The 25,825-nt window shown below is 52.0% G+C and overlaps 2 protein-coding genes across 3 annotated transcripts in view; both read right to left on the reverse strand.

Annotated features, from left to right (window-relative positions):
• Positions 1-21,665, reverse strand: part of SH3BP4 (SH3 domain binding protein 4) — a 106,151-nt gene extending 84,486 nt beyond the window's left edge. For both annotated transcript variants that reach the window (XM_031968255.1, XM_031968256.1), the window contains exon 1: positions 21,412-21,665. The gene's annotated coding sequence lies outside the window, so the exon portion shown is untranslated. The remainder of the gene's footprint in view (positions 1-21,411) is intronic.
• Positions 20,836-22,821, reverse strand: LOC116423677 (basic proline-rich protein-like). Its single transcript, XM_031968775.1, has 3 exons — positions 22,330-22,821; positions 21,412-22,132; positions 20,836-20,948 (listed from the first exon to the last, which is right to left on the reverse strand). The coding sequence occupies exons 1-3, from the start codon at positions 22,819-22,821 to the stop codon at positions 20,836-20,838; spliced, it is 1,326 nt and encodes a 441-aa protein (XP_031824635.1).
• Between the last annotated feature and the right edge of the window lie 3,004 nt (positions 22,822-25,825).

Raw genomic sequence — 25,825 nt, forward strand, 5'->3', positions numbered from 1 at the left:
TAAGATAACCGTAACGCAGCTTTTTTAACTGATGGCACCAGTTGTCCGGTGACATTATTTCAGAGAGGAATCTAAATTCTTCTTCGACCCCGTGGTCAGGAAATCTGGAGGAGTCTAGGGACCCCTTCTCCAAATCACGTTTTTAAAAGCACAAAATAAATATGGAGGAACACAAAGGGAGGCAATTCTATTGAAATACAGTGAAATGTGTAAACTTCAAGTTCCCAGACCCAGGTTTAGAATTCTTGGGGTAAAGTTTGTCCAGTCCTAATTGGGAAATGGGGGTAAGCACTTCCCCCAAAAAAGGGGAGATTGGCTGCTATTCAGGTGTATTTTCGGCAGTTAGTGGCTACGGAACAGCCGTGGTGGCAGATGGGGCCAGGGCCGCCAAGCTCCCCAGGCAAAGCCGTGGCAATTCCAGAAAGGACTCTGGGCTCCGGTGCAGGTTCCTGGCTTTGGATTCCACCTCTGTACATGTGTGAGCCCAGAAATATCACTTAACAAGTCATCTGCCTGTCGCTGCTTCCCAAGGTCCCGTGGCCTCTCCATCCGCCCTGCCTCTGCCATCCTGTCTCCATGGCCATCTGCCCCGTTTGGGGACCTGGGAATCCCGGGGCCTTGGCACCCTGAGGGTTTCCAAGCCTTTCCATCTGCCCCAGAGTTAAACTGTCTTTGATATGGGTCTCCCCCAGTGGTGAGTTGAGACCAGGAATTATCACCCTCATTCTGATGTTTCCACAAGTTTAGGAGTTAATAATACCTTTATATACATACATACTGGTTTTTTTTTTCTTCTGCCCACTAACCTCTCCGACCTTCATTTACTTCACCTTCAAAATGGGCCCATACCACTTGTCCTCCCTACTCAACAGTTACATTGGAGAAACAAAGGAGACAGCGGTCAATGCTTCCCCAGCCTCACAAAGGCTCCTGTCAAGTCCACTGCTGGGACAGTGTGTTGGACAGAGAAAGGCCACCTGCAAAAGGCAGAACGAGAAGCCAGTCCATTATCATCTATCACTGGTACCTGCAAAAAGGGCTGATCCTCCAGATGACAATTTGAAAGATCAGGAAGTCAAGAGGAAAGCAGCAACGCAAGAAATGAACAAAAAACCTTTTATTTAAATTGTAAAAGAAAAACTCACAGGCAAGCTTGTTAAGAAGCAAGACTTTAGCAGTGTATTGTGTGTCTGTCTGATTATTTCTTTAGGTCTGTGGCCAATATCCAGGAGTGATTTATATTGGAGCCGATACCATGCAAACATTTTCTAAGCAAATGAACGGCTCTATGGGGTTATTTTTGTTTAAAAGTCCTCTTGCAGATGCAAAGTCCCTCTTGGTTTAAGTATATACACCTTGAATAACTCAAAAAACTAACCGAAGCTCAATGTTTCAGAGTCAGAAGCAAACTTGGCAGCCGTCTGGCCCAAAGTTTCCCCAGGGACCTCCAAGGTGACAGCGGGCACCATTGAGTGCCCATTGACAGCAAAGTTCCCCTTGACCCAAGCCTCATCTGGCCTCCAGGAACTTCTTCCCCTTCCTCCCACCCCAATGCCCCTGGTTCTGCCCTCTAGAGATTAACAAACCCAGCCTGTGGCTCTTCCACAGATAATGCTGTAAGCAATGGAAAAGTCCATCCTCAACCCCAGCCTCAGTTTCCTCCTCTGTAAAGTGAGGGATTGGACTAGAAAACTTCCAAGGTCCCTTTAACCCCAAATCTAGAATTTATGATTAGATAGGCTGTCCCAGTCAGGTCCTTCCAACCATGAGATACTTCCCAGGATTGGATGGAACCACTGAGAGAAAGAAGGTCTTGGCAGCAGCTCAATGGCACAGTGGAGACAGCACCAGCCCTGGAGTCAGGACGATACTTTTTAAAACTGTTTTCCCCCTAGTTATACATGTTATACATGTATATTAACTTTTTAAATACACATTTCTTTATGAATCATGTTGGGAGAGAAAAATCAAAACAAAAGGGAAAAACCACAAGAGAAAAAAGAAGTGAACATAATCACGTTTTGATTTCTATTCAGTCCCCATTGTTTTCTCTTGATGCAGATGGTGTTTTCCATCCAAAATTTATGGGATCACCTTGGATCACTAAACCACTAAGAAGAACCAAGTTTTTCCACAATGGATCATTGCCCAATCTTGCTATTACTGTGTACTTGCTGTGAAAACTGTATATTCCTGCTTGTTTCACTTGCATCAATTCATATAAATCTTTCTAAGCCTTTCTACAATCTAAAATCATCACTTTTTAATAGAACAATACTATTCCACAACATTTATATGCCATAACTTATTCAGCCATTCCCCAACTAACGGGCAGCCACTCAGTTTCAGTTCTTTGCCATTACAAAAAGGCTTGCCGCAAACATTTGTGCACATGAGGGTGGCGCGACTGATATTGAGCCAAATAAATAGAAATCAGAACGACCAACACAGTGACAACAATGTGAGCAACAATCCCCCCAAATCAAGTCAAGCTGAGAGGATGAAAGCCCAACAGAGGTTTCAGAAAAGAGCGCTAGCAGTCATGCATTTATTAAGCACCAGCTGTGTGCCAGGTATCCTGCCAAGGACTAAGGAAGACAGCATACTTGCTCCTGTCACAGAAGGGGCCAAAGTATGATCTCTGATTTCAGATGCAATAAGTACATTTTCATTCTTCATTAGAAGGGAATGTGTGTTCAAGGAAGAGATGGAATCGAAAGAACCGATGTAACAAAATGCATCCATCAAACTGTCTGAAATGCATGGTCTAGGCAGGGGTGGAGGAATGAGGGTGTGTAATACTGAATACACTGTTACACTCAGTATAACTGAAGTTTTATGAAACTGCCTTTTCCTCCCTTCTCTTCTTTCTTACAAGCGATGGCTTGCTGAACAAGGAAGGGATACATTTGCAAATGAAAACAAAGTATGAGTCAAAAAATCCAGTTTGTATCACTTGAAGCTATAATAAACCACTATGGTAGGTTACCATCCAATGGAAAAATGCCATCTAAATCTGAATAATGCAAACACTTCACCCCAATCATTATTCCTACTAATTGGGAACTCCCTATATTTCTATAGAATTGGTTTTCTTTCTAATACCATGTGTTTTACTTTACAGATTTGAAAACCTGCTTTTGAGAAGGGGCGTAGAGATGTGATCAAAGAGATCGAGTTAAGTCCTTAACCTACGGGTCCACAGAGAAGAAAAAGGTTGTTGGCCATGACCCAGGGACCCACACTCCCAAAGTCCAGGAGCCCTGAAGTAAGGAGGGATCCAAATCTCCCTTTACATTCGATACTAAAGATAGAAGAGTTAAGTACATTGCGCCATTAAGACTGAGAAAAAGGGATTCACAAGCCCACCTCCCTCTCATCCCATCCTCAAAACCACCCTGAGGTGGTTCCCACCTTAGAGACAAGGCAGCTGCGGCTCAGGGATGCCTTACCCAGAATCCCACCTTCCTTCACTCTCATCATCTCCCTTCCTTTTCATCTTCTTACCACCAGGCAAAGTTCAGCAGTTCAAACTTTACAAACCAAGTCCGCCCTCAGAATGCCAACATTTCTCCGGGCCTGCCCCACAAACAGCCGAACAGCCAAGACCTTGGCACTTCGGAGAGGCAGCCGGCCAGATGGCAAGATTACGGCCCAATTGAAGATAATCTGGGGCTAGAATCCACGCTGGGGAAGGCCGCCAATCGCTGCGTGACCGTCCAGCCTGAGGATTTCGGTGGCCAAGTTGGACCTCTCCCCTAATTCCCTCATTTGTGGGCAGGGAAGAGGCTCAATTTGTCAGAGCCCAAAGCCCATCAGCAGTCCCGAAGAGGCAGCCTCGGCGAGCTTTGCCAGGATTTGGTTTATGAAAGGCTTTCCACCCCCACAGCTGGAGGTCTGTTTTTACAAAAAAATCTTTGGGTTTGCAAAGGCAGATGTCTCCCTCGCCTCGGAGAGCCGGCTCCCTTCGCGCCTTTGGGGAAGGATGTTCCCAAAGGTTTCCTCGGAGAATGGGAAGGCTGGAACGTTTGAAAAGTCTCGGCTGTAATCATTCCCAAGTCCTTTCATCCAGAAGCAGGCTGGGTGCGTTTCACTTCTAAGGAGAAAATTCACAAATCGCTTTCACTGCCACCTGGCTAGAGTTCCCCAGCACTGCCAGGAAGTCTGGCCCAGGGTGAACCCTGCTGCCAGGGGCAGCCAGAAGGCTCACATTTATATGGTACTCCAAGGTCTGCAAAGCCCTTTGCCTTCCTTGGGGAAGCCATCCTGGGAGCTGAGGTCTATGAAGATGATATGACTTAGTAAGATCAGGAAACTGACATCAGGGATGGAATTTGAACATGGGTCTCCCAGAATCCCCTGCCTGGTCTGCCACCATCTAACAGAGGTACAATTATTCAAGAAACAAGCATTTATTAAGTGCTCCCGTGGGCAAGCTAAGAGCTGGGAATACAGCAACAAGAGAAAAAAACACCAACCTCTGCACCTCAGGAATGATTGAAAAAGTACTTTGCAAGCCCTCAAGGTCGCCTACCGCATTTACAAGTGCTTTACAAGCATCAATCCTGGCAACAGTCCCTGGAGGTAGGGGCTAACATTATCCCCATCTTACAGTTGAGAAAATTAAGAGCCTAAGTCACTTGTCCAGAGTTGATATGGGTGATAGAGACCCCTGATGATGGTAGGCAAAAGGTAGATTTATTTATGGGAACAGCTTACAGACCAAATGAAGGGACGCAAGAGACACTGGGAATGGTAACTATAAAATGCAGGGGAAGAGCATAGAAAGACAAAGTTCCTCAGTGGAACTCACAATTGCCCAGCAAAAAGGGAGCCCTCTGTGAAACTGGGGCACGTCCTTAGCTGGCAGGCTAAATCCCAAAAGGGACTCGGCACCCTAAAAGTCAGCTAGCTGTAAGGAGAAGGGTGATTGGGAAACAGTGGAGTTAGGGGAGATACCATGGGGAAGGGGAAGGAGAAAGATCCCAGGAGGCAGAAAGGAGAGGTGGACTGACCCAAAGGAAAACAGCAGCCAAGGGATGGGCACAAGGAGATTTTCTAGGGAAATTTTAACCTCAGGGACACAACTGGGATTTCTGACAGGAGCAAGGTGAAGCTGCTCTTGGGGCTATGACATATCTCAGATTTCAAACTGGATGATCTTCTGGGAAAGTGGGATCAGGGGGCTAACCAGATCTCTATCAGAGCCTTCTCCCTGCTTGTCTCAGGGATCAGTTCTTTAGTTTCTCCCTGCCCATCTGCAAAGTCACACAGAGAGTGTCAGAGGGAGGATTCAAATACAGCTCAGGTAGGAGAATTTCCCCCTTCCAGCTCCAGCACTTAATCCGCTGTGCCATTTACTGGTCTCACCATAAATATTTATGCACAACAATCTCAAATGTACCAAAGGCAAAGCTGGGACTGCAAAAAGTCCTCTAAGAAAGATAAAGAAAAAACCATTTTCAGTCGGTTTTGGAGAATTTGGTTCTAAGCATTTGGCTCAAATAATCAATTTAGAAAATTTAAAAACATGTGCTCAGGGTGGGAGGAGAAAAGGGGAAGGGACAGAGGTTTCAGTGAGAATTCGTCGGGGGGAAATTCGGTTTTAATTGGCCACGAGCAGGCTTACAAGCTTGTTAAATGTGCCTCAATTGCCTCAGTAAAAATAAAAATAAAAATGTGAGCGTGATATCAAGCTGTCCTAGGGGTCCAGATGAGGAAATAAATCGGCCTTCCCCTCCACAAAGACATCCGGCAACCTGCCCAGTGGCTACCATCGCATTCGCCACTCAGCAGGTCAGACGGCAAGAACGTTTCAGCCGCTTCTGGCCTCCTCGCGCTAAGATTGAGAAGCAGACTAGGGTGATGGGATCAACCTCACCTTGGCCAAAGGGCTCCATGGAGTTGGCCTGAAAACGTAGAGCGAATTTCAAGAAATAAGCACCATGTTAAGCGTTCTACAACCATTCATAAAGGATTGTAGAAAGCGTGGGCATTTAATCGAAAGAGAAAAGGATTAAGTGAAGCTATAATAGCTGTTTTCAAAAACTGGAAGGAAAGAGACTTTTGTTCCATTGGCAACCGGTGAGACAGATTTCAACCCAACCGTGAGAAGAGTTACCAGAGCTAAGTAAAAAAGGATTCAAATCTTAGAGGTTTGCTGCCTTGAAAAGTACTCAGCAAATGGCCAGTGAGCAAAGATGACAACTTTGACTTTCATGGAAATGGGCAGTCACCAATCAGGACTCCCTCCCACAAGGAGGGGACAGCTATAGGAGGGAGTGAAGATCTCATTGAGGAACCTCAAACGGCACTTGGATGATGGACCTGTCCAGCCAGGGACACTGTAGCAGGGAATCCTGGACAAGCCAGAAGGCTCATTATCACTCGATTTCCATGGAGAAATTGCTGCAGGGGTAGGTAAGGTCACCAGGAACTTTGGGATGTTGTGAACACACTTCTTGCCTACAGTTACAAATGCAGAGCCTGCCATGATCTGGTGCCCATCCTCGTTGCTGAATACTTGAGAGGATTCCCCCTCAAAGGTGGGAAAGAGACCCCACAACCAAGTCTGACTCCAGCTGCGATTCCAGGGAGCTGTCCAACTAAGAAAGCCAGACTGGGGTCACCAGAGGGAACTCGGTCTCCTAACGGATAATGGACAACAAGGAGAATCAGGGGAAAATATAAGCACCGAATGCTCTCACATCAGCAGAGAGACTTTGACTAGACCTTGAGTTAAATAACTGTCCACAAAGGTTGGCATTTCTAGATGATGGTGGAGAGCCCACTAAGGTGGGCCTGATCCAGCACAAATAGACCCCTGGTCAAGATATTGGAAAAGGATTCCTCCTTGGGAATGGATGGGGCTGGTTAGCTGAGATCCCAGGTCTTTCCCAATTCAAATTCTGAGGGTCTTTAATGATTTCACATGAAATACAAACACAGATTTCTATATAATACTTTCATTACCCAACAAACGAGAATCTCCATTATGTTGCTGTTTAGTCCTTTCCATCCTGTCTGACTCTCTGTGATCCCTTTGGGGTTTTCTTGGCAAAGACACTGGCATGGCTTGCCATTTCCTTCTCTAGCTCATTTTACAGATGAGAAAACTGAGGCAAACAGCAGTCAGTGACTTGTCCAGAGTCACACAGCTAGGATAGGTCTGAGGATGGATTTGAACTCAAGGAAGTTAAGTCTTTCTGACTTCAGGCACGGCACACTATCCACTCCATCACCTGGCCACCCTTCCTCTCTATTTTACAACTGAGGTTCAGAGATGCCATAAGATCACATAGCTACCACTTGAACCCAGGGCTTCTAATCCTCAATCCAGTGTTCTTTCCACTGGACCCGACCTGCTCCCCCTCTGCACAGAGTCCTTTACAACTGGTTAATGAACACATAAAAGGCAAAAGTCCCCCCAGGCCCTTCAAAGACCAGAATCCCTGAGCACTATTACCCCCACTCCAGGGAAAGGTCTTCCATACGAGGATACAGCAGAATTCTTTGACTCCATCAGCCAACAGGGCACATTTTTAATAGAACTCTTGTATCAGGAGCTACAGGTAACAGATTACACCGAGGTTTTGCCCTCGAGAAATTCTCAGTCAGTTGAGTTAAGAATCCTAGTAACTTTTGGTGCATGAAATGGATTTGGAGTGTGGGAGCCGAGGAGGAGAAAAAGAAATTGAGCTGAATAAATTTGAATGCATTAGGGTGTTATTCAATATCTTATCCCACCAGCAGGACCAACCCTAGGCAAAAGCTCTTCACCCACCCTCCTCCTCTTCCTCTTAACAGGGGCCCAATTCCTTACCCCTGGCTGCCCACCCCCTCCACTTTGAGGACAAGGGAAGGGAACTGATAAGATCCCCCAACTAAAGCATCGGTGACTTGAATCATTAACAATCCAAAAGGCACACTGGGGTTTAATAAGGGACCCTGGGGAAGGGATAATGATTAACCACGGAGAGTAATTTTGTTAGTCCATTTCCATGTTCCAGGCAGTGGGATGAAGCCTTCTTGTCTGTAAATCAGGACAGCAAGCCGGCAAGCCAAGGCTGCCATCCCTTCCTGATGACTAATAGGAAGTGATGACTAACGGGGCAATCTCGACATTTTCCCCGGTGTCTCGGGCACAGACGGACCTCGCATGGGTCAACGCTTTCTGCTTTTGTGTTATCTGGAAGCCACCCGATCGCTGCCAGCACCAACCTGGAATGGCCTAGATCTGAGACTCAATGGACATGATGACCAAGCAAACCCAAAGGGCACATGCCCATTTATTCCAGAAGAGCAGCACAATAGACCCTAACGACAGACTCTTGGGCTCAGAAGGGACCTCAATTACCATCTCCCCGGCAGCATGAGCAAGAATCCCTTCTCCCACCTCCCTGTCGGAGAAACCCCCACTCTGATCAAATGCCCTCCAATGAGGGGGAATCCTTTCCACTTTGGGATAGCCCGAAACTGTGAGGAGGCGGAGCTTTCTATAGGGGAAAGTGGGGGTTCATTGACTACGCCTATGGCCCCGATATCTGGCAGTATTCCCCCCCCACACACACACACACGCAGGGCATTCACAAGCTGGAAATGAGGCCTTCTGGGGATGGTGACTCAGAACCCATTAATGAACTTCTACTCTAGAAGAAATCCCATTTCCCTCTTAGACCGTTCTCATTTGGGGAATTTTTCTTCCATCCAGCCTAAAATTACCAACGGAGCAGGACCAAGACAACAGAATTTGAATGAGCATTCCTCTCCTGACTGGTTAAATGGGCGGATCTCTGCGCTCACCTCATAGGATTAGGAAAATCAAGTGGGAAAACAGCAGAACTCCTGATGCCTCAAGGCCCAGATACCGGCCAGCTCGCTCTCTGAGGGCCTCTAAGCAGCTCGGAATGGACAGAGGCAAAAGCTCTTCACTCACCCTCCTCTTCCTCCTCCTCCGAACAGGGGCCCTGTTCACAGAGGTGAATAGAGGTGTTCACAAAGACCCAGAAAGAAAATACCAAACAAATGCATCCAAAGTAGTCCAGGGAGCACTCTCCGAGAATGGCGAGTCAGGAGGAGCCTCGCCCACTGCTGAGAACCACAACAATGGCCTAAATCTTGGGGCAGCTTCACTGTATCTTAAGGGACCCATGTGGAAACCCTCGGGGTGCTCCTATGATGACCCTGAAGAAGTCTTTTCTCCTCCCCGAAACCATCTCAGCTTCCAGAGAACCCGACTCTCATCCCCCAGAAATCAACATCGTACACATACCCTAAGAGTTGGAAATCGAGGGGGATTTATGTCACATCCCCAGCTGGCAGTTGGCGTTTCATTTGTTGCCTGTTTGGGGAGGCTAGACCCGTGTCCACACTGGTGAAGATGTGGAAATTCTCATGAGGAAACTATCAATTCAGACCAGTACCTTTTCTGTCACTCAGAGTCTCGTGAATTGCCTGGGAAATGGAACAGTTAAGTAACTGGGCCAGAACCACAGAACCTCAGGACCTGAACCCAACTCCTTCTCAACCAAGGCCGGCTCTCTACCCACTGTGCCTCTTATGGCCATTCTATATCTGAAGAACATTTAGTGAAAGTCGGGGAACATCAGCTCCAAGTATAAACTAATCCAACAAATTATAAACTAATCCAACACACACACACACACACACACACACAGACACACAAACACACATGATATTCCTGACTTCGAGAACTATGGTGAATACAGTGGGCAAATATTTGGAGACAGGATCTGGATGTGAATCCTGCTCAGTCCTTTGTTAACAGGAGACCCTGGGGGAGATTTTCTCTGGCTTGTTTCCCTCCCCTCTGTAAGCTGAGGGAGTTGGCTGAGGAAGCCTCCAAGGCCTTTTCCAACTTGCATCCACAATCCCCTGACTGCCGGGCCCAGATTTGAACCCTCCACTGCAGGTACTTCTAAGGTCTCACTTCCAGGTCTCTTCCTCCTGATGTGTTTTTCAGGGAGCACGAAGAAAAGCATGATGTGATTACGGGGGCTTGATGGATGGCTCTGCAGCTCTGGGCTCCATGAAGCTTCCCCGGAATCAAGTTACCTGGATTTATAATGGCTGCTAACTTCAGGATGTCAACTATTAGAGCACCATACAACTACTGGGGAAAATAGGTGTGCTGTCAAATGCGAACTCTTAAGAAAGAGCAATACAAAAAAGAAAAAAAAAAGATTTTAAAATATGAGAAAACAAGATTTAAATGGTCCTCTACACATCAAAGATTATTGCTCAGACTCAAGTGTTGATTTGAAATATTGGCACAGAAATCACTGTGGAACCAAGCCAAGAAAAGCTCATGTCTGGCTTTGGGGGAAGGAGTCCCGGGGCTTTCAGGCCTTTTTTCTCCCCCCAGTTCTCCAACTGAGGAGAAACCATTCATTTATGAAAAGACCTCACTTCCATTAGATGGATGCTTCAGATTCCCTTAGAGCCTCCATGGAAAGTGTGGGGGGGTGCCCCAGCTCTGTCACTGGCAGTGGGGACCCCCTCCCCTGCACAGTCTCAGGGCTGCCCATAGTCATATAGATAGCAAAGTCTTCTCCTCATAGGGCAGATCTGCTCATACTATCAAGTCTCCCTTGTCAACTCCAGGGGCTCCCCGTGACCTCCAAGATTAAGGGTCAAATCCTCTCCTCAGCTTTGACAGCCTTTCAGAACAGGCCCCTTCTAGTCTACTTACACCTCACTTCCCCTCCCCACATAAGAGAAATAAAATTCTCCAGTGACCTGGCCTTTTGGCTGGTCTATGTACCAGAGAATGCCCTCTCCAGCCCCCCCGACATTTCCACTTGCGATCTCCCATGCCAGCGACTCATCCTCTCCCTTTTTCTCTCATGGGATTCTCTCAAGCCTCCCTTAAAATCCCTCTTTCTGCAAAAACTGTTCTCTCTCCCCTTTAACATGAGATCCCTCAGAGATTATCCCAATTTACCCTCTAGAAATCTGGTTTCCATATATAATAGTTTGCATGTTGCTTCCCTTACTAAATTGTGAGCTCCCTGAGGGTCAGGATTCTTAGCTTTTCTCTCAGGCACAAACCACAATATCTAGAAATAGTAGGTGCTTTAATGCTGGCTGGCTGACTTGGCTTTATTTTGAAGGGGGGAAGTGGGGCTTGAACCCTGATGTCTAGGCTGGTTTTGTAATCACTATGGTAAGAAATCTCCAAGAAAGTAGAGCAGAGGGAAGTTCTGGCCTGGCACTCATCAGAGTCAGAACTGTCAGGGCTGAGCTCGGAAAACAGGGCAACTTCCTTTTGTTGGGGTGGAAAGCTCATAAAGGGGCAGAAACTACATTTAAATCCACTCTCCTCCCCTAGGGCAGCCCCTTACTCACACTGAGGAAATTGGTAAGGAAACTGGAGTCTGCACTTGCACTCTAGCCCATCTTTCATTACTCAAGCCCATCATTCATTTCATAAACTGAAGTTTCTGAGAATTAGAATAATAGAAATAAAGCTTTTCCCAAATAAGAATGAAGCTTGACTAGGACCCTAAGGCAATGAATTCCTTTCTCTGCTCTTGGTTGACTACAAATATAAATAATTGGAAGCGACAATCTTCCCGAAAGGCTCTTTCCAATTCAAAGTCCTATTATGCTAAGAATTCAAAAACGATCAAAGAAAAATGGATTTCTGAATCCCTGTCATCGAAAGTCAGAGTTGGAAGGAAGAGGCCTCCTCAGCATCTCTCCAGTGCCAGGGAGCTCACTACCTCTAGAGGTAGCCCATCCCACTTCGAAACACTTTTAATTTGTGAGATTTTCACCAAATCTAAAGCTGCCCCAGTTGCTTCCAGAGAACAGAATTGGCCCATTCTTTATGACCGAAATCGGAAGGTGACCAAGATCTCCCACTTTTCTCTAGAGTATTTTTGGGAAGGAGACAACTCAGCACTGGGGCCCTGTCACCCCCTCCCCCCAATCTATTATCGGTTAGTGTTTGTGGTGGTTATACTTTGTCCTCTGAGAGGATCAATGGCATCAGGAGGTCAAGGTCTTGCAAGAGAATTTCGATTTTTCAAGTGCTTCCATTGCCAGGGTTAGCGAGATGTTAAGAGACTCTCCCTCCCAACCTCCCCATTCCCCCCAACGCCCAGGATCCCGCAGACAGTGTCAGAGAACCTCCAGAACCAGGGTTTGTGATGGATGGTTCCCCATCCACTCCAGCCTGAGCAGCCCCAAACACTCCTCACAACGCCAGGGTTAGAGACCCTTCCCTATCTCCTCCACCCTCAATAACTGCTTTCTACTCATTCACTAATCATTTTCTTCTGCATCAGAATCCAACCCTCAATAATAATAGAGCCCCTTCTACCATCACAAAACCTAGTTTAACAACATTGGGGAAACCCAGGACCAGACAAGTAGAATAGAGCATGGTGGTGGGAAGGTGAAAAAGACACCAGATTGGGTACCTCTGTGACCTTGAGCAAGTCACCTTAATCCTTCTGAGTCTCAGTTTCCCTTGGTGCAAAAAGAGAGCCCTGTCAACTATAAGTGATCAAATGGATAAAGTGCAGAATTTGGGAGCCAGGAAACCACGAGTTAAAGTCCTGCCTCTCAGACACTTAAGGGGTGTGAGTGTCACTGGACCTCTTGAAGACTCAATTTACCCATCTGTAAATTGAGTATAAAAATAGCCCTTACCTCACAAGGTTGTTGTGAGGATGGATGAGGTAACATGGATACAGAACTTTGCAAACCTTAAAGTATTCTATAAAACGTTTTCTCCGGTCCGGTCCTCTCCAGTTCTAAATCTATGATTCTGGGAGGTCAATTATAAGTGCAGTTCCGGTACCCACCAGCACTAGGAGACACTAGAAGGTACCTTCCAAAATCCCCTGGAGCATTTGCTTATGGGAGGAGCTGGACAAGAATCACAAAGATTAAGACCTGGAAGGTCAAATCTAAGTGAGTGAGAGGAGAATCCACACTCAGAGGCCATCAGAGATCAAACACCCTGGAAGGATCTCCCTCTTAGCAAGATCTGCCAAAGGGAAGCTTTTCTGCTTTGTGTTCAGTTCAGTCCCGACTTTGAGACTCCTTGGCCATTTCCTTTTACAGCTCATTTTACAGAGGGGGAAAATGAGTGAGGTGACTTGCCCAGCCCCATAGCTAGGAAGCAAGCGAGGCCAGATTTGAACTCAGGAAGGTGAGTCTTCCTGTCTTCAGGCTGGGAACTCTGGCAGACAGCCATCTTTTCTAATTTCCCTCCCTTTATTTTCACGATGAAAAGGAACCAAAAAACCAAGGGGCCAGAAACATCAGTCATTCCCCAAACCTGGAAGGCTTGGTCCAATGGACCAGCTATTGGGACCAGAATAACTACAGCCCAGGGATATAATTCCTGTTCTCACTTTTTTCCACTAGACTGGAAAACAATTGGAGATCTTCTTCACTGCAGCAAAAATCTCAGGACTGTCCTTCACAAATCCTTTCATCTTCCATCTTCAATATTAAGATCTAATCCAGCAAGCCTTTCTCAAGTGCCTACTATGTGGCCAGCACTGTGTTAGGTGCTGGTGATAAAAATACCAAAAAGAAGAAGAAAAAGGATGAACAATTCCTGCCCTCAGGTAGTTTATGTTCTATAGACCAGTATGAGAAGGGAGCTCAGATATTATCAGCTTCCTCATCTAACAGAAAGGGAAACTGAGGCTCCAAACACTCAAATGACTCATTCAAAGTTACCCAGGTATTAAGTTGTTGACTTAGGGTTTGTGACTATTTACTTTATCAGGGATTTTACGAGACTATCAAGGGAAGGAGAGGCTGCCGGGTAGCACAATGCATAGGGTATGGGACTGTGAATGAGGAAAGCCTGCATTCAAATCGGTATGACCATACCTGGCCATTTGGACCCTGTGAACAAAGTTCAGCCATTAGAGGTGTTTGGAGCTGAATCCGGATATCTACAAGGGTATAGATAGCATTAATTCTCCCATTCTCTCTATATACATCTTCTGTAGATTATTTGAGTTTAAACTCCAAGAGAATATAAACAATTCTGAAATTTAACCTCACATCCAGATTGCACAAAAGATGTCCCTTCCACGTGGGGGAAATGAAAGGGGCTTAGGGTGTTAGGGGTGCTGCACCCCCATGATCTGGAAAATCCACCTAAAATTTTTTGCCTTTCCCTTCCAGACTCAAGAACTCTATTTTTTTTTTTTTCCTTTTTCTTTTATGGGATGTTTACAGCATCTTATTTAAAATTTGGGTTAATATTTAGTTATAGGCCACATGTAGATCTATGTTAATAAAAATACTGCATGAAAAAGAAATTTTAAAATTATGCAAGATTTCTTCTGCTCGCAACCGAGATGGGGAAAGTCTCCACGTGGAAGGGATAACGTCATGGTTGGGAGAAGGTGACAGTGAGAGAAAATAGGATCATCCAATTAAAAGAATTAATGATCCGACCATTCCACAAAACAATTTGGATTGATTTTATAATAATAATCGTGATAATGACAATAGCTAACTTTGCTTTAGAGCTAAGGTTGCGAAATGCTTCTCAAATATTATCTCATTAGATTCTCACCATGGCCCTGGGAGAGAGAGAGTTGCTATTACCATCCCCATTTCACAGATGAGAAAACTGGCAGAGAGAGACCTGCCTGGGTTCCCACAGCTCACTGCCAGCCTGACATCCCAATACTTGCTCTTTGACCAGCTAATGAGTATGTAGCCACCAAGGATGTCAAAGACCGGACTCCCTGCACTGCGGTATCATCTGGCTGCAGGGGAAAAGGCTGCTTGATTTACATAGAGAACAAAGAATCAGAGCCACAGGGTTCCTCCTCCCGGGACACAGAAGCAAGTCTGTCAATTTGCTGCGGCCTCCAAAAAGGGTAATCTGGAGATCTGGCATCACTGGAGGGATTTTCAACACCAGAAGTTCCCTTCACTAATGAAATCCTTGCACTGGCCTGGAAGCAGGAAGACTCATCTTCCAGAGTTCAAATCAGGCTTCAGATATTAATCCAAGCAAGTGGCTTCATCCTGTCTGCCTCAGTTTCCTCATCTGTCAAATGAGCTGGAAAGTTCGAATCAGCCCTCTTACACTAATGTGACACAAGTGGCTTCACCCTGTCTGCCTCAGTTTCCTCATCTGTCAAATGAGCCAGAGCAAGAAATGGCAAACCATTCTAATATCTTTGTCAACGAAAACCCAAATTGAGTCACAAAGCTTCAGAAATGATTGAACAACCACTTAGAAATAACATCGTGTATGTAGAATGATAAACGTATTTCCATTAAAAAAACTTTTTTTCAAGTGTGGACAGACAAAAAAAAAGCTAGAAACATCAAAAGTACTTGCTCTATGACCTACTGACGAGTATGGAGCCACCAAGGAAGTCAAAGACTGAAGGAAAGCGCCCATATTGACAAAAAGTATTTACAGCGGCGATACCCGTAAGAGCCCTGTCCGTGGCCGTCCACCATGGAGAGGGACACAAGTGAATATCGCTGCTCCTCAAGAAATGGCCGAAGCCTTGCTGATGTCTGTCCTTCCTTCTCCAAGACATAGGGGATCTGCCGTCCTGCCACTAGGTGAAGGGGATTTAAGCGAGGGAGGGCTGGGCAAGGTCACCGGCCTCACTTTCTCTTCCAGAACCATCATGGCCCAGGGGTCAGAATAAATCAGGGTGGGTGGAGCTGGCCCTGGATGCAGTGGGAGCAAAAGGCTTGCACATACTGAAGTAAGAGACTGGCAGAGCCTGGGAATGATTAACACGAGCACGCTAACCCCAAGGTAAAGAAAGGATTTTCTTTTAAAGAAAGGCCCTGAGAACTCTGCTCAGTGTGCAGTCGTGCCTTCTGGGAGCTGATGGACAAAGCATGGTGTGGAGGAGGCGGGCAACTAGGCCTTTACTTGCCTTTATGGTACAAAATGGAGCATCTGAGTGGAGTGGGAGAATCTTGAGAAGATGATGATGATGGCAAGAAAGAAAGTAGAAAACAAACCAAAATATCCTAGGAAAAAAAAAAAGTTCCTGGACTTAACGAGGGCCCAAAAATAAGACCCTGGAGGGATAAATGCAAAATATACTATTTCATTGCTGAGATAATGGTGGACCTACTCCCCTCTCCACTTCACCCCCCTTTCCAACTGCCTGGGACGACAGACCGCTGGGTTAATTATTAAAATCTTTTTCCAACTTGTCACTTAAATTTTGTTTCACTTTGTATTATTTACTATGGTTTGATAAAGGTGAGTTTTTCTATGCAGTGGCTGCCACCTTGTAAAAATAAAACAACTTTTAAAGTTTAAATAGATAATACGTAGATGCTGTTTCACTGATTCACAGTCGTGCACACTAATGTATGTACTATATATTAGGAATGAGAGGAAGGCCGCATTAGAAAAGATGTGAAAGCACAATGAGTTGTGTTAAATAACACCCAGAAGCACAGAACCGGACTAAACAAAACCAGTCCATAGAGATGCCAGAGCTTTGCTCATAATTCCGTTAATTTCCAACCTCCCTATGATCTCCCATCCGGGAATGGGAAGACACCCACCTCATCCTAATGCCCGCAGCCTAAAGCCCAGCACAGAGGTCGCCGCCCACTTCACCCTGGGCTAGCTCTGCTCGGATGCTTCCCCAACCTCCATCTCCATGGGCCCGGGATGAGGATGCAAGTGAAGGGGCTTGGGCCCCGTCTGCACAGGGAGGCAGGAAGCTGCTTTTGCCGGAGACCCCGGACTCCGAGAGGCCCAGGCCAGTGTGGGGAGCCCCCAGTCAGCAGGGCAGCACCACAGTTCTCTCCATGCATGAAGCCATCACCAGAGCTCTGGCACGGAGCTGACACCGCTGCAGCCCTAATGAATGGCAGCGGAGACAGAGGGAAGCTCCCAATAAGGAAGTCCCGGGGCCTCGGGGAGCCGGAGTCTGTTCTCACCCACCTCATTGGTCCTTTCCCATTCGCCAAGCAACCGTTTGGTAAAGAGGGGGCCGCTTCCTCAGCCCGGCCAGCGCACGGGAGGAGAACCAGGCACTGAATCCCCTTCTCCAACATCCAATTAGTGGAGCCACTGAATGTCTGGATCTGTCAGGGCCTTTTGAGGTGGAACCCTTGGAGGGTCTGGCCGAGTTGGCTGGGAGAGCTCCGGCGAGAAGCTGGCGGCGGCCCCAGAGGCAGCTCACTGGGCCGAACCACTTCCAGATTCCAGCTGAAACCTGGTGGGCACTGGTTGGCGAAGGGGCTGGAGGGTCTGGCCTGGCGTTTACATCTGGCCCCAAGATGGCAGCTGCCTGACCCCGGCCCACTCAGGTCACCCTGTTTTCCTCAATTTCCTCACCTGCCAAATGAACTAGAGAAAAAAATGGCCACCCCCTGTCTCTCCACCAAGAAGACCCCAAATGGGTCCCCAAGAGTCGGCCACCACTGAATAGCAACAGACTAAATTTCAAGGCGAGGGTTCGTGCCCCAGGCTTCTGGCCCGGGGGGGGGGGGATGCCCAAAGGCTGGACTCCCAGGAACTTTCCCATCACAAAGCTTAATCACTCAGGGGCAAACATCCTTTCACTTTTGGGGATGGGAACCTTCTAGTCCCAAGACCTCCTGGAGGGAGGGGAGGAGAGTCCAAGATAACAGGGGGCGGAGACTTCTCACCCGTGCCAGGTCAGGCCCTTAACCTTGGGGGCCTTAGCTTCTGGCCGATAAAGGGAGTGTTTGGGATGAGATGACTTCTACGGGCCCATTATGGCGCACAAAGCCAGTCTCATCCAAGGAGGCACAAGTAGGGAGGCAAGAGACGCTGCCCCTGGGAGATGGTGGCCCCGCTGACCCTGAAAGAGGTGAGGGCTTTAAAAAGGCCCAGCCGGAGTGCGAAGCCCCCAGGACCCTGGATGCCTCCTCTGGCACTTTTTATCTGGCTGTGGACAATTGGGTCCCTGTTCCCTGCCGGGAAAGGCAAGAAAGGGCTCCCAGAGATCCCTCCATATGGAAAGAATACTGAGATCACAGGAGCCCCGGCTCTCCCACTGACTGACTCCCCCGTCCCCGTCTCCTTCTAGGTCAGATGTGGCCCCCGAGACCCTCCAGCACTCCCTCTGGCCCTGGGCCTCCATTCTGGGCCTGGCAACCTTGCAGCACCCCCCACCCTCCACAAGCCACCGTCCTGAGCCCAGAGAGCTGCTCCGGAGTGGAGATGGAAAGAGAATCCCAGCAGCCCGATGGGCCTGGTAACCCAGCCAGCCACGCCACAGACCTGTCCCCAAGAGGTCTCTCTCCAGGAAACACATCACACCCACAAAGCAAAGAGACTGAGGCTTTTACACAGAATAGCAGCCTGAGGCGCTAGCCCTGGGCCCAGGGGCCTCCCAGAGTTGCTCTCTCTTTGTGGGAGATGATTTTTAAAAACATGAATCTCCAGAGATAAGTGGAGAGCTGGACCTTTCTGAGGGCAGGTTTTGGAACTCTGGGAACCAGTTTTGAATTCTGGCTCTCCACTCACCAACCCGGAGGAGCCCCCACCAAGCTCTCTGGCCTCAGTTCCCTCAACTGCAAAATCAAGGAGCTGGCTAGGTGAGAGAAGTTCCCTTCCAGGTCCAAGCAGGTTAGTGACCGACTGACTGACCGGGAAATACAGTGACAAAGAATGAGGACCCCCCCCCCAATTCTCGAGGGGCGGGTGGCAATCCTCCAGCCCCTTTAAAGGCTGTCACTGGTTTTAAACAGGGTTTCTCTGGGGCTGTAGCCTCCAATCCCCCGTGTGAGCTGCCACACATTAGCCGGCAGCAAAAGGAAGCCTGCCCCTTTGTACAGCTCACACACACAGCTCACACACACCCCCTGTCTCCTTGTACAGCTCACACACACACACATCCCCTGCCCCTTTGTGTAGCTCTCTCTGTGACACACACACACACACTCTCTCTCTCTCTCTCTCTCTCTCTCTCTCTCTCTCTCTCTCTCTCTCTCTTACACACACACACACGCAGGCACTTCCTGCAGGAGACCCCAGGACTTAGGAACCTCAGGCCACCTCGGGTGAGGGGCAGCTTCCCGGCCCCCATCAGGCCTCATAGATCCCCATTGTTCATTTCGTAAACAAGGCAGCCATAAAGCGGCGGAGGAAGGCGGCCTTTATCAGTCTGGGAGGCAGCCTCCGGCCCAGGACTGATTGTTCTCGCATTCCTGCTGTTCGGAGGCACTGGGGCCGGCACTCAAGGGCACTTTCTCGGGGGCCGGCCTCCCTGTCCCTACCTCCACTTATCCCCGGTTCTTCCCTGGCAGGAGGGGCTGAGACCAGAGCCCCGGCCTCGCTCCGCCCTCTGGGACACCCCCATTTTCTGCAAGGCTTTGGCGCGGCGCCCAAATACTGGACCTTTCAGCGGCCCGTGGCCCTGGCCCAGCCCCGGAACCTCCAATGGGGTTCCCTCGGGGAGCCAGCAGCAGGCACTGGTGCGTCTGTCCGCGCCAACCTCGGGGCCACAGGGTGGCATGAAGTGGTAGCTTCCCAGGCTAATGTCCCCGCGAACGCTTCCCAACCATTCATTAGTGTTGACAGGAGCCGAGGAACAGCCTCCCGAGCTCAGCAGGCCGGGCCTTCCCCAGGAGGGACCCAAGTGGCCGGTGAGGGGCGAGGAGGGGGGCTGGGGGGAGGGTCCTCTCTAGCACCCAGACTCAGGGACTGATGCACTGCCCCGCCCCCAGCCCTCCTGCTCCTCCACTAAGAACTGGCTCCGATCAGGCAAGTGCTTCTGCTAGTTTTATGACCCCCGGGAAGTCAGCTAAGCGCGGGGGAAGCCCCGTTCTCCGGTCCTGGAGCCCCGGCTCTGAGCCCGGAGAGGCGGGCTGTTCTCCGTGCTGGCCCCCGCAGGGGCCCAGCGCTGCCCGGGGAGGGGGGCCAGGAGTGGCTAAGCCTTGCGGGAAAGCTCGGGCTTTCTCCTGGTGGCCTCGGAGAGACACTTGTGGAGGGAGGGCCAGCGGGCCGGCCCCAGGCCTCCCCGCCCCGACATTCTCCGATTCGCCTGGATCACAAGGTTAGAGCGAAAGCCTGGGGAACGGCCCCGGCCGCCCCTCCGCAGAGACCCGGGGCGAGCAGCTCCTCCGCCAGGGGCGCGGCGCGCCCGGGGCCCCCCCCCCCCCCCCCCCCCCCAGGGAGATGCCGGCCAGAGAGAAGGGCAGGGGCCCTCGCTGGGCAACGCACCCCGGCCGCCCCCGCTCGGGTGCGACCGGAGGCAGCGGCGAAAACGCCGGCGGGGGAGCGTCCCGCAAGCCAGGGGAAGCGGCTGGGAGCCTTCACGTCGCCGGGCTCCGGCTGGCACCGGGCTCCCGCTGGCCCCGGGCGCTCCGCGCCGCCGAGCGGCAGGCGGGCTGGGGGGTCGGTCTCCCGCCCACGAAGCGGACGCAGGGCACCGAGAGCCTCGGCGGGGGGCTGAAGGCGGCCTGGGAAAGTTCGCAGAGATCACCTCGGCCCCCCGGCCCCCTCGGCCGGGCCTTCCCCAGGGGAAGGCTTCCCAACAACGCGAACGCGAAGCGGGGCAGCCCGAGGCCGGCGGGGGGTCCCGCTCCCGCCGGACTGAGCGCGCCCCAGGGCCCCGGGAGCCTCCATGACCCGCAGTTACGACCCGAGCGGCCGAGCAGCAACGCGCCGGGAGCGAAGCGGCAGGGAGCCAGGGCAGTGACAAGGAGGCTCCCCGCGCCCGTGGGTCCCCGCCCCCTCCCCCCGGGGGCCCGGGCAGGGCTGTGCCACTACCGTGGGGTGGGCGCTTGTGGGCGCCACCAGTGGCGGCCCCTGCACCCGGTGCCGGGAAAAGCCCCGCTCCGGTCCCCGCTTGCCCGGCGCTAGCCCGAGGCCCGGCCCCGGCCGGGCGCTTCGTCGGCGACCTTTGCGCCCGCCCCCGAACCGGGCATTCCGGTGGTAAGCTCTTCCGGGCCGGGACCCCTATGGCGCCCACCTGAGCGCAGCCGCCAGCGGCGTCTACACGCGCAAAAAGTCGGGGCGCGAAGGAAGCTAGGAGCCGAGCGAGCGCCGGGAAGCCGTCCCCACGGGGCAAGGCGCGCTGAGGAAGCGGGAGGGATCGCAGCGGGCGGGAAGCGTGGGGAGGGAGGGGAGGAAAGCAGCGAATGAAGGGGGGGCAGAGGGGGGGGCAGAGGGGGGGGCAGAGAGGGGGGGGGGGGGCAGAGAGGGGGGGCAGAGGGGGGGGCAGAGAGGGGGGGCGGGGGGGCAGAGAGAGGGGGGGCAGAAAGGGGGGCGGGGGGCGCCCGAAATGCCCGGGGCGCCCCCGGCTCGGAGCCTGCGGCTTCAGCCCGGGACAGGGGCCCCTTCGGGGGAGCCGAGTGTCCACGGCCCGGGGGACCCCGCGGGAGCCCTCGGGGGAAAGCGTGTCGGGTTCCCACCGGCGCGGGGAGGGAGCCTACCTCGTTCCCATAGTGTCTGCTCCCCGGGGCCGCCGCTCCTCCGGCCAACGAGCGCGGCCGGATCCCGGGGGCGCCGCGGCAGCAGCGCGGGCTTCCTTCGGGCGAGAGGGCTGCGAGGCTGCGGGCGAGTCCGGCTCCGGGATCCCGGGCTGCCGGGAGGGCCAGGCTGGGGCGCTCGCCCTGTGCGCGCGCCGCTCTGAGTCCGACTCGGCTCCGCCGCGGGGCTGGACCGGGCTGGGCTGGGCGGGGGAGGAGCCAGGCTCCGCGCGGGCGGAGAATGGAGCCCCGCGGGGGCTGGGGGCGGGGCGGCGGGATTCGAATCCGCCCACGTCACGAGGGCCCCGCCCCCTGCCCTGGGCCGGGTCTGCGGGGCCGGAGCGGGGGGCCCGCCCACCTCAGGCCTCCGCAATCGGCCGGCGAGCGGGGCTCGGTCCCGGGCGCAGAGAGAAGCAACGCGCTTCCCGGGGGCGGGGGCGGGGGCGGGGGCGGGGGCATCGGAAGCGTTATTTCTCTGACTGAGGAGGAGCCGACGCCCAGACCCCCGGGGGCAGCGGGGGGGGGACCAGCGGCCTCCGAAAAGGCCCGGGGCAGAGGCTCCGCGGGGAGGCAGCGGGGGGGGGAGGCTCCCGGGGCAGAGGCAGGCAGCTGGGCAGTGGGGGCTCCCGGAGCGGGGGAGGGGGAAGGGGGGAGGCTCCCGGAGCGGAGGGGGCTCCCCGGGGGGCTCCCCGGGAGCGGGGGGGGGGGAGGGGGGGAGGCTCCCGGAGCGGGGAGGGGGAAGGGGAGGCCCCGGAGCGGAGGGGGGCTCCCGGGCGGGGGGAAGGGGAAGGCCCCGGAACGGAGGGGGGCCCGGGCGGGGGAAAGGGGAAGGCTCCCGGGGCGGGCGTCCTCGGGAAGGCGGGGCCTAGTCCTGGCCTTCACCTTCCCCGAAGGCAAAATGATCCGCTCTCCTGAGAGGAGCCGCGGCTTGGGGGGGGGACACGGGTTCGGAGCCTGGCCTTGCCCCTGGCTCACGGGAGGTTGGAGAAGCTCCGTCCTCGTGGGCCGTTGCCAATGACCTTCCAGAGCCTCTGCTAGGTCTGGAGTCTCCTCTCTCTCCGAGCCCCTTTCTGGCTCTCCTGCCGCCCCGCGCCCGGACTCGGAGCCGCGCGCCCGCGGCGGCGGGATGGGGGGTCCTGCCCCGGAGGCTGGAGGGCGACAGCTGGAGGACCCCTTGGGAGGCTGGGAGTGGGGCCGCTCTCCGGGCCCATCCCCGGCTTCCTCCCGAGGGGAACAGCGAGCGGCTCTGGCCAGGGCTGTGGGCGGCCGGCGGGGAAACGATTTATTCCCCAAATCCTGACTCTGGGACTGCGGGGGGCGGCGGGGGGGCGGGGCTCGGGCCCCTTTCTGCCAAGCCTGTGACTTGGGATCCATCACCGCGCCGGAAAGAGCTAAGGCTGCAATCACCCCAAAGGGCCCGGCCCCAGCTCGGGAGTCCGGCTGGCAGCGCGCTTCCCCTTTCTGGGCTCTTGTTACACCGGCCAGAGACGGAGGCGCGATCCAGGACTGCGGGGGTCCCAGCTCCGACAGGCCGGGCTCCCTTCCGGCCCCGACGGGAGGAGGAGGTCGGGAACTAGCATTTCTGCTTGTCTCCTTACTATGTCCCCGCCTCCCCCTCCTTCAGTCCGATCCAGAGCCTGCCCTGAAAACCTCAGCCCGTTCCCGGCTCCCCCAGTTCCGTCACGGAGCTGGAGAGAGCAGATCTTGCGCAGGGGTCGGCTTCCTCTCACCGAGGAGTGAGGTTGCCTAGAGACAAGACTCGCTTAGAATTCAGGTCCCCAGTCCCGTTTGCTGCCTCAGTTTCTCTTTCCACTCCCCCGAACCTATCAGCAAAATGCAACCCAAAACCCCTGCCACGGAATACCAGGGAGGGGAGTCGGCGATGCTATAAAAACCATTGTGGTCTATTATTAAAGCCTGATACGTGTCTATAAAATATATTGCACGGAGAAAACCCAAATGGAAGGAAAGCTGGGGGTCTCCGGTGCAGCGGCCGGCATTCGAGGGCATTTGTTGCTTGCCACGAAATAACCCACAAGCAGCCTTGCTCTCAAGAAATGGAATCAATAACCAGCCAAATACCGTCTGGGAAGAAGTTCTGAAAAATATAAACAAAAGAGCTCTCGGTGAAGGGAGATATAAAAAGAAACCTGGCAGGTGGGGGGCTTGGAGGGGGCAGGTGGGACCCCTGCCATCCATACTCATTCCCAGTGAATTAACTGTAGGCCTGAGGGCAGATTTCTGATATAATAAACCTGATTCTTCCCCCATCTTCTGGTCATTTGGAGCCCCGGAGGCCCACCTGGCTTTTACAAATTGATTGCTAGTTTTTTTCATTGGGAAATAATAGCAGGAAAAACAAAAATGGAGCCGGGTTGAGAGCTTTGTTCTGACCTTTATCTTCTCCCCAGGCCTAAGGCTGGGATTTCATTTCATTTCACGTAAAAACCTGTTCTTGCTCAAGTTGCCCAGAAAATCTGATTCTCGGCCCTCCTAGAACTTCTTGTCTAATTACTGAAGGTGAGGCAGGTGGAGAGATCCTGAACAGAGAGGGAAATACTGCAAAGGGCTTTGTGTCTCAGGGCAGGGAGCAAATCATCCTGTTTTCTATGGCTCCACTGTAGGTCTCAACCCCTTCTTACTCATCCCCCCTTTGGGTCAGCTGGGCAGACAACACACAATGAGTGAGTGCCCACTGTCTGCTGGTGAGGACCCAAGAAAGGCAGAAATAACCCCACTCTCCCAGGAGCTGTCCCGCCGTGGAGAAGGCATCCTCTAAATAAACAGCTGAATACAAGATCCACCTGCACTAAATGAACTGGAATCCCCAGAACTTAGCCAGGGCTCTGAATGGAGCTAGGAATTAATACAAGTTTTCTCTCATTTATTTATGAGAGATGCCAGAAAGGTGCAGACCAAGTACCCCGGGGGTTCTGGAGGGAAAAGGGCTCCCCTGATTGGGGGCATCAAGGAGTTCCTGAGGGGGAAGGAATGCTGACTGACACTGTTTATTATACGCCCGGTGTGGAGCTTGGCACTGCGGGCACGGGTCGGGGAGAAGCAGCTTTTGTCCTCAGAGAGCACTCAGGTACTGGGAAAGCGCCGGTGCCAAGATAAGTCAATAGAAAGAAATGGTTCTCCCTGTGGTCTGCAGGTTCCTGGAAGCCAGGCTGCTTCCTCGGGTGTCTGTGTGCTCAGCACCCAGCCCAGGCAGGGCCTCCATAAATGCTCGATGATGAAGTAAATGAAAGAATAGGGTGACTGAGGAGCATTATTAGGGAAACAGAGTCAGTAAAAGCCAAATGGAGTCATGGCCTAAGGCTGAGGTCGAAGATAGCCGGGGCCCACTGACAGAACCGCGGCTGGGAGCCCTTCCCGGTGGTTCCAAGCCCAGAGATGTGGAGCCAGCCCGAAGAACAGCCCATCGGGCCGGTCCATGGAGGGGTGCAGAGGGAACGTGTATGATCACCAGGGGAAGGAAGGATGATCAGGTAGGTCACAGGATCATGGGCTTTAGAGCCAGAAGTGAGTGACCTCAGGCCCTCCAAGCCAATCCCTCTCTTACAGATGAGAATCACAGCCCAGGGGAGGCAAATTTGCCCCAGATCAGACAGGATTACAACACACTGTTACAAATGCCCCCAGAAGCAAGATTCCAACTCCCAGAGTCTGCCAGTCACTCCGGCATGCTTCCCATTCCAATGAGCTTCCTACTTCTTGAATAAGGAGGGGCCAGGCCATGGAGGATGTTAAATGAATTTGTCCTAAAAGTAATAGGGAGCCACAGACACCTCCTGAGCAGGGGAAAGGCACAGTCAGACCCATGCTTTAGGGACAATCAGTCTGGCAGCCACACAGAGGCTAGACCAGTTTTAGTGGTGGAGAAGGAGGGTTGCTATCAGTAAACAGTAATGAGTAGGTCAGGAAAATGTTTCCATAGCAGAGGCAAGTCTACTTCAGAAAGGCTCTTGGGCATAAGCCTTGAAGGCAGCCCTGTCAGTGAGCCACTGTAATTTCCCAGGATGCTGAGCAGGCAGCAGTCTTAGAAATGATCTGGCCTCCAATCCTACCCCCACCAATCCCTCTCTCTGTATGAGGGCTTCCTCCCTACCCTTTAGTTCTTAGAATCCAGATCTCAGCATTTCCCCTCCGGAGCTTTCCCCTGTTGCCCAACTTGCAGTGGTCCTTTCCCCTCAGCTTACTTTGCATTCATTTGGAGTCTATTTTGTGTTTTGAGTTTCTGTCTTTTCCCAAGTAGAACGGAGCAATCTGAGGACAGGACTGTTCTGGTCGTAAATGAATGTTCAGGAGGGAATCAGGTGTGGATCTTCCTTTTGGATTATTTTTTGGGTAGTGTAAGGGGGATGGGATGAGGCAG

The sequence above is a fragment of the Sarcophilus harrisii genome, chromosome 4 (assembly GCF_902635505.1).
Source record: "Sarcophilus harrisii chromosome 4, mSarHar1.11, whole genome shotgun sequence".
Classification (NCBI taxonomy): domain Eukaryota; kingdom Metazoa; phylum Chordata; class Mammalia; order Dasyuromorphia; family Dasyuridae; genus Sarcophilus; species Sarcophilus harrisii.

Coding starts and splice junctions, on each gene's coding strand:
- LOC116423677 (XM_031968775.1), bottom strand. CDS start 22,821: ATGGATCCCAAGTCACAGGCTTGGCAGAAAGGGGCCCGAGCCCCGCCC. Junction 22,133..22,329: donor TCATTTTGCCTTCGGGGAAG/GTGAAGGCCAGG, acceptor GCTCCCGGGGAG/CCCCCCGGGGAGCCCCCTCC. Junction 20,949..21,411: donor GCAGACACTATGGGAACGAG/GTAGGCTCCCTC, acceptor GGCTGCGCTCAG/GTGGGCGCCATAGGGGTCCC.